General features: G+C 46.2%; 2 protein-coding genes across 11 annotated transcripts in view; one reads left to right on the top strand and one right to left on the bottom strand.

Moving 5' to 3' along the window:
* The window catches only part of SAFB (scaffold attachment factor B), a 36,707-nt gene extending 28,786 nt beyond the window's left edge, over positions 1-7,921 (bottom strand). For 2 of the 4 annotated variants that reach the window (XM_014531882.1, XM_005884378.2), the window contains exons 1-2: positions 7,593-7,921; positions 4,267-4,351 (exon numbers count right to left, since the gene is read on the bottom strand). In XM_014531882.1, coding sequence (XP_014387368.1) covers positions 4,267-4,351; positions 7,593-7,781 — 274 coding nt within the window. In that variant the 5' untranslated portion in view covers positions 7,782-7,921. The remainder of the gene's footprint in view (positions 1-4,266; positions 4,352-7,592) is intronic. The other 2 variants (XM_014531880.1, XM_014531881.1) reach the window with 1 other exon arrangement.
* A 188-nt stretch (positions 7,922-8,109) lies between these two features.
* The window catches only part of SAFB2 (scaffold attachment factor B2), a 49,229-nt gene continuing 49,027 nt past the window's right edge, over positions 8,110-8,311 (top strand). For 5 of the 7 annotated variants that reach the window (XM_014531874.1, XM_014531873.1, XM_014531877.1 and 2 more), the window contains exon 1: positions 8,111-8,304. In XM_014531874.1, coding sequence (XP_014387360.1) covers positions 8,242-8,304 — 63 coding nt within the window. In that variant the 5' untranslated portion in view covers positions 8,111-8,241. Of the gene's footprint in view, positions 8,305-8,311 lie in introns of all 7 variants that reach the window. The other 2 variants (XM_014531876.1, XM_014531875.1) reach the window with 1 other exon arrangement.

Below are 8,311 nucleotides of genomic sequence, written 5' to 3'. Positions count from 1 at the left end.
CATCCCCAGTGGGAGGTGTGCAGGAGGCAGCTGATCGATGTTTCTCTCTCATGGATCTTTCTAACTCTCTATCCCTCTCCCTCCCTCTCTGTAAAAAATCAATAAAATATATATATATTTTAAAAAGTGATTATACTGAATGGTTCTATTTTACATGAAGTTCCAGAGCAGGCAAAACAAATCTATGGTGACAATAATCACAAAATTTTGTGGGGGAGGTGAGTAGGGGAAAGTGTGACTGGGCAAGAAGAATTTGACAGAACTATTCCTTATTTTGGTCCCTACCTACCTCAAAACATATGTGAAAATAAATTCCAAATGAATTAAACATCCTAATGCAAAAATAAAACCATAACTATTAGCTCTACAATGTAGAATATTTTCTATATGTTAAAAATACAACATAAAATCTAGAAAACATACAGAATAGGTTGACAGCACTGCCTAAATTAACAATTAAAACTTTAATGATTAAAACACCACAAACAAGTTAAGTCAAATGACAGACTGGGAAAGAAACAATTGCAACATTTTATAGAGTCCTTAGAAGTCAACAAGACAAACAACCCAGTAGAAAAAATGGGCAAAGGGCATGGAAAGGCAATTTGGTAAATACAGATGGCCAATTATCAGAAACTGTCTAATCTGTGAAGAAATGCAAATGAAAACCTTACCTGCAGAGAAATGCAGATAAATACAACAAAATATCTTTCTTCTACATAAGTGGCAAAAATAAAAGATAATACCCAGTGTTACGTGAGAGTTTAAAGAAATAAGCACACCCCCTCACATTGTTAGGTGAGAGACTGACCAGCACAGATTGTTGGAATAACTGTTATAAAATAAAATGCTCATATCCTTTGACCACAAAATTTTACTTCTAATTATCAAAAAATATATTTCTTTAACCACAGAGACATTTCTGGTTTATGGCAGCACTGAAAATTGGATATGCTGACTGAAAATTGGAAAAGAATCTCAACATTCTAGTACCAAGGAGACTGATGAGCTACATATTATTGTACATCATATGAAAGATTACTATTAACCTACTTAAAAAGAATAAGGTCTTTTACTTGTAGAACTTGGAAGAATGTTCTTAACATGTTAAGTGAAAAAAGCAAATCCAATCCTATCCTGTCCTGTCCTATCCTATACAACCTATATAATAAAAGGGTAACAGGCGAATTGACCCTAACACAGTGGTTCTCAACCTTCCTAATGCCGCGACCCTTTAATACAGTTCTTCATGTTGTGGTGACCCCCAACCATAAAATTATTTTCGTTGCTATTTCATAACCGTAATTTTGCTACTGTTATGAATCGTAATGTAAATATCTGATATGCAGGATGTATTTTCATTGTTACAAATTGAACATAATTAAAGCATAGTGACTAATCACAAAAACTATATGTAATTATATGTGTTTTCCGTTGGTCTTAGGTGACCCCTGTGAAAGGGTCGTTCGACCCCTAAAGGGGTCGAGACCCACAGGTTGAGAGTCGCTGCCCCAAAAGCATAACCACAGGAAACTATCAGTCGCTATGACACGCACTGACCACCAGGGGAGTGTCGCTCAGCCAGGAGCTGGCTCAAGGCTGGCCAGTACAGCAGCAGTGGCTGGAGCTTCTCCTGCCTCCACAGCAGGGCTAAGGATGTCCGACTAAGCCAGCAGGTGGACATCCCCTGAGGTCTCCCGGGCTGCCAGAGAGATGTCTAACTTCCAGCTTAGGCCCAATCCCCCAGGGAGAGGGCATAAGCTGTCAGTAGGACATCTCCCAAGGGGTCCCTGACTGCGAGAGGGCGCAGGCCGGGCTGAGGGACCTCCCCCCTCCCCCCTTCCCGCTCCCCCCCAAGTGCACGAATTTCCATGCACTGGGCCTCTAGCTATAAAATATTTTGTAGAGGAGCTAGCTGGTTTGGCTCAGTGGATAGAGCATCAGCCTACAGACTGAAGGGTCCTGGGTTCGATTTCAGCCAAGGGTACATTCCCAGGTTGTGGGCTCGATCCCCAGTAGGGGATGAGGAGGCAACTGATCAATGATTCTCTCTCATCATTGATGTTTCTCTCTCTCCCCTCTCCCTTCCTCTCTGAAATCAATAAAAATAAAATATTTTGTATAGGACCCTTTTCTTGTTAATCTTCACCCTAGGATATTTTTTCCATTGATTTTTAGAGAGAGTGGGAGGGAGAGAGGAGGAATAGAGGAGGAGGGGGAGAGAAAGAGAGAGAGAGAGAGAGAGAGAGACACAGACAGACAGACAATGATGTGAGACACACCGACTGGATGCCTCCACACACACCTGACCACACATACCTGCAACCCAGGTAAGTGCCTTTGACTGGGAATTGAACCCTGGACCCTTAGGTGCATGGGCCTATGCTCTAAGCCAGCGGTTCTCAACCTGTGGGTCGTGACCCCTTTGGGGGTCGAACGACCCTTTCACAGGGGTCGCCTAAGATCATTGGAAAACACATATATAATTACATATTGTTTTTGTGATTAATCACTATGCTTTAATTATGTTCAATTTGTAACAATGAAATTGGGGGTCACCACAATATGAGGAACTGTATTAAAGGGTCTTGGCATTAGGAAGGTTGAGAGCAACTGCTCTAAGCAATGAGTGATACCGGCCAGGGAAGGACCTATTTTTTATAAAGCAAAGAAGAATACATTTACATAGATGTGTTTGCATCTTGATGTTTTTATTTTTAAATGACTGCATACACACAGAAAAGTCTTGGAAAGCATGCCCAACCTTTTATTAGATTTCCTCCTTACTAAGAAGGAACTTTTTTACATTTTACTTAATGCCAAGTCTGTATTTTCAAAAACCTTAGTATAATTTTTTTTTGAGGAGGTTAATCCTCACCTGAGGATATTTTTCTTTGGATTCTTAATCTTTGGACTTTTTTTTTTAAAGAGAGAGTGGAAGGGAGGGGGAGACACAGAGAGAGGGGAACATCGATGTGAGAGACACATCGATTAGTTGCCTTCCACATTCACCCCAACCAAGACTGGGGATGAGCCTGCAACTGAGGTATGTGCCCTTGACCAGAATCAAACCTGGGACCCTTCAATCCACGGGCTGATGCTCTATCCACTGACCCAAACCGGCTAAGGTAGTACAATTTTTTTTTTAATGGAAAAGGAAAGCAAAAAGAAGATTCAAAAGCTCCCACTACGATTGTCTTTTTCTGTTGATTTTCCAGTACACTTTCCCTTGACAAAGACATTTACTTGGACAAAGGCAAAAATACACAATGTATCATGGACCACAGAAGTGACTTCATTCCAAGGTGAGGTCACAACTGCAGGTCTCCCACAGCTTACACCACACAGTGTGGCTGACAGTGGTGCCTGCTTCTTGGACATTTCAAACCCAGTTCTTTCTTCATCCCTGGCCAAGTAATATAAATATTTAATTTGATTTGGAGCCTGAGCAAAAAGCCTCCAATCACCCAAGGGACCATTCAGAACAGTCCAAATGCCCAATTTTAACAGATTCTTTCTTAAAACAGTAGTTGAATGTTAATAAATTACTGAGTAATTACCGAGGGGAAAGAAAAACAAGGAAGATAAAGCCCCTGTCCTCAACAATCTGGTTATGACACGTTGCAGAATGACATAAGCAAGATATAAGGTCCTGGCAGTGTAGAGGACCTAAGGAGTCATGAGTTGCTATTGGTAGTTTCAGAAGTTGTTGCTTGATGAACTAGGACATGAATACAGACTGATAGGGAAGAAGAGTGGGCAGAAAACAGAAGGCCAAGAGAATGAAACACATTTTTTGCAGCCTGATGAAAGCCCAGAATGTAGGGGAGGAAGGTAGTGGCGGACGAAGTGGGAAAGAGAGGTTTGGGTAAGATCATGAGTGTCATTAGTGCTATGTGGAAAGTGGTTTTTATACAGCAGGTAGTTTTTTAAAGTAATGTCTATAAAAGTGACCACTCTGTTTTGGTCAGGAAGCATTTAAAAGGGAAGTTAGTTTCCGCACATCACAGCAATAGTAGACTCAAGCCGTCCTAAATACTCTTTTTTAAGGAAGGTGAAGGGCCCGGATAAGCAAAGGCTGCTGAGAAATCTAGAGGAAAATGAGTAAAGGTGTAAATGCCCCTTCCACCCTCTGAATTCCCAAGTATCACAGAAACAAAATACAATGATATGTCCCAAACACAACCAAGTAAATGAGGCATATTAGCAAAGGAAGTAGTTTTGAAGAAAGCTTAACATTAGCAGTGATCATAAATTCCTTGATACCTTTGCTAGATCTTTTTGATGTCTTCTTGTTTCCTTCAGAGGTAATTTCAATTTCATCAGGATTACCCCCTTCATCTTCAATTGCCTAAAGGAAAGGTAAATGGAAAAAAAAATTTCACCATGAAAGTCAACAAAGACTTGACTTTCACAGAAGCTTGGGGCCAATGATTTGGAGGTGCATCACCTCCACCCTTTCCATTTTTCTCTTGCTCTACACACTGAAGCAAGGGCTCTGGAGTTAGACTCTAACAGTTCTAAGCTGTGTGGTCTTAAGGAGATTTACTTAATCTGTTTTCTACTCCATAACATGGGGTTACATAAAAATACAGTACTTACCTTTAAAAGCTGTGTGAGAACTCTATCACCCATGTAAAGCAAGCACTGAACAAACATTCGCCTTATTTTTAACATTACCACCACATTCTGGGTTATCCTATTCCCGGGCTCAATGGAACTAAAAAAAAAAAACGGAAAGGCACCCTCTCCACTTTCCTATGACTTCACCTAGCAATGTGCTATCTGACCTCAGGGACCCCTCTCCATGCCACGCCTGCACTCGACACTGTCTGTATAGAATACAATTCACTGGCTGAGTTCCTACCGTGTGTTGGCACGGAACAAGACATGACATGTAGTACCTCATCTATGACTGACTCTAAAGGTCTTGCTCTCTGCCACTAAGGGACTCACCTCAAAGGATACAGAATTACAAGAAGCTCTTGGCAAGCCCAGCCTCCCACCCCAGGAACTTGTCATTCACTTCAACAGCCCCACCCACACTCAGCAAATCAGTACTGAACATGTCAATGATGATATCCCTGAAAACTGGGCTTCAGGTTCAGGATTTACTAATAACCTTTTCTCTTTTTACTGTACTATCCAGTGAGCATAATTTTCTTATAAATCCAATTCAAATACTGCATTTTATTTGTATACCGTTTCAGATTCTCAGGAGTTTCCAGCTTGCTACCTGAATTTAGAATGGGACTTGGGGGGTCCTGCACCTACCTAATCTGTATCAGGAGCAAAGACAATCTCTCCCGTCTCTCTGAAGCCAGATCTAGAAAAAAATCAAAGTGCTGCCCTGGGATCAAGGAACAGACAACCAGAAAGCCCCTAACCCTCTTAGCTAGGGACAGACAATTCTGGACCACTAAGAGACTAGAAGAGCTGCTCTAGACAGGAGGTGTACACTTCACCCTCACTGTCTCATTGGGGTGCAGTGTTTACAGGGTCATCTCTATGGGGACTGAAGGCTCTGAGTCATCCTTATAGGCAAATTAACTTTGTTGTGTGTTCCCTCCATCTTTTCCTCTTTTGCCCTTCCAGGAAAAATAAACCAAGGAAGGGATACAAACTGGATGACAGAAGTGGAAGAGAAAGAGAAGATCAGCAATAATTCCAGACTTGCTTGGGCATGTAGTAGATGAGTTCATAGGCTCACAGTATTTATGTAGTGCCCACATCCTTGAGAAACTGAAAGGAGGGAAAAGGTGGGATGGATTTGTCCCCTCAAAGGTGACAGTGATGGAAGATTCCTGAAGTCACACCAGTCTCAGCCACCAGCCTAACAGGAGGGTTCATCTTAGCTCTGCAGGCTTGCAGACTGTCTGGGAGGAAAAAAGTATAAAACACCCAATTCAGTTTTGTTGCCAGGAGGCTCTGGTGGCTAAGAACACGGACTACATCTTCCCAAGTGCCAACCCTCACACCCTCGTTGCATTTTCTCCAGGTAAACATCTTGGTTAATGACCGGCCTGCCCTGAATAAAGGAATTTAGTGTTCATAGTGAATAAAAGTTAAGGAAGTTAGTATCCATAATGAAAGAATATAAGCTCTAGTTAGAAAGGCCCCAACTGGCTCTGGGCATATCACCTCACCACTCTTGAGCCTGAGCTTCCTTATCTGGAAAAATAGGAAAAAATACCTACTTTCTCTCAATAGCAATCAAAATAAAACCCCAATCCTCAGTTGTTTGGGAGCCAGGGTGGAATGAGTCACAAAACACATTATCTGCAGGGAATGGAGACAGGGGTGAAGGCTGAGAGGGTCTCAAGACACGAGGAGCCTGGCCGGGGCTCAGTGGCTGACGTTAACCTATGAACCAGGTCACCGGTTCAATGCCGGGAGGGGCTGCCGGCTCCATCCCCGGTAGGGGGCGCGCAGGAGCAGCCATCAATGATTCCCTTTCATCATTGATGTTTCTACTTCTCTCTCCCTCCCTCTCTGAGATAAAAAAAACAACAAGACCTAGGTGGGGAAAAGGTTAAAAAAAAATGAAGCGAATAAGAAAAACGTAAGGGATGCAAACACTGACTTAACTCCGCGTTTTTCACACCTATCCTTCAGTACCCCGTAAGGTAGGGGACTACAGCCCCCATTTTGGAAATGACACCGAGGAAAAAATGACTTGTGACAACGATCAGATCCCCGGTGTTTACATGTGCCAGGCAACATACCAAGGCCTTTCAGGCCACCTCACTTAGTCCCCGAAACAAAAGCACCATGTTTTCCCTGTTTTTACACAAGCAGCAGCAGGCTCAGAGAGGATTAAACGGCTTCCATGCGAAAGATCCAGCCCCCGAGACCCGACAGAGCCCTAAGCCCAGGCGCACACCCTGCCTGCCTTTCGGGGTGAGCCATCTCGGTGTCCCCCAAGTCTGTCTTTTACATTTCTGGTCACTCTTGCAAACAACACTTTCCCTTCCGTGTTATACCCCCGAGCTAGGGATGGCAAACCCCAGATTGTTTTTTTTTCCCCTTTAAATATCTTCTTGACATGCTCGCTTTATAAATTAACCTCCCATTCAAGGCTTGTTGGCCCTAATGGAACAATCAACATCCATCTTTGTCGAAAAGACTCCCGCGGCCAGCGAGGGCACAGGGGCTCAGCCGGCCTGGGTTCCAATCCCGTCGCCTCCTCTCCCCGACCGTGTGACCTTGGCCGGGTCCCCCGCCTCCCCCAGGAAGTGAGGATTTCAGGGCTCCCCGTCCACTTGGGGGAAGCTGGGAAGAGACAACGAGAGGAAAGCCCTCCGCGAAGTGGCTGCTGCGGAAAACAGGACCTCGGTCGATGTCACCCGCCATCTAGAGCTGCGCGGCTACCGCCGCTTCCCCCGCCGCGTCACATTTTCTCTTCCTCGCCCCATTGCGGCGCTAGGGTTTGCACCTGGGCCTGGCTGGGCTCGCAGCCCCCGCCGGGGCCTAGGAGGAGCAGGGAGAAGCACGGAGCGCCAGGCCGCAAATGGGGCCGGAGGCGGGCCCTGGCACCAGAGAAACTCTGTTGCGGCTGCGGGAGTCCCACGACCCCGAGGGCCCGGCTCTACCTTTCTGAGCCTCTCCATCAGAACGCTCTTGTTGCCGCTCGAGTCCAGGTTCCGTTTCTTCAGCTCCGCCCGCAGATCGATCACCCGCAGGTCGCTGAGGCGCCGCGTCCCGGTCTCAGACGAGGCGGAGCTCAGAGCCGCAGCTCCCGCCGCACCCGAATCGCCTAGGCCTGAGAGAGTCTCCGCCATTCCAGGGACCCGGGCTCTGCCACCCACTTCACACAGAACCGGGCCGGGGTTCTCTCAGCTCCTAGCACAAAATGGCGCCGCCTGCCAGAGAACTGCTCCAGCGCCCCGGCTCGCCTCGCTTCTGCGCAGGCGCACCTGGCGCAGGCCCGGTACTCGGTAGCGTCTGCAAATGCGTGGTGAGAGCCTTGGGGGATGTGCGCAGGCGCTTTGCGTCTCTCCAGCCTCCCGCTGCGAAAGGCCGGGACGCATGCGTGTTGTCTATACGGCGCCTGCGCGTAGTGTCTGGGAACGCGCGGTTGGTCGGCGCACTAGCCCGTGGCTGCTAAGAACGCCTGCACAGCCGGAAAGCGGGGCGGGAGGAAGTGATTGCGTTTTCCTCTTAGGCGGCGCCATTTTGTGCTCAGAGCCGCTACAGCCGCTGGCGGTGTGGGGAGTAGGTGCCGGAGACGGGGAACTCGGGATGGCGGAGACCCTGGCAGGCTCTGGCGACTCGGGTTCTGGCACGGCCGCGGTTGGTCCGGGCGCCTCGG

The sequence above is a fragment of the Myotis brandtii genome, unplaced genomic scaffold, assembly GCF_000412655.1.
Source record: "Myotis brandtii unplaced genomic scaffold, ASM41265v1 scaffold827, whole genome shotgun sequence".
Classification (NCBI taxonomy): Eukaryota; Metazoa; Chordata; class Mammalia; order Chiroptera; family Vespertilionidae; genus Myotis; species Myotis brandtii.
Note: the sequence above shows the minus strand (reverse complement) of the source record. Positions and strands in the feature narration are given on the sequence as shown.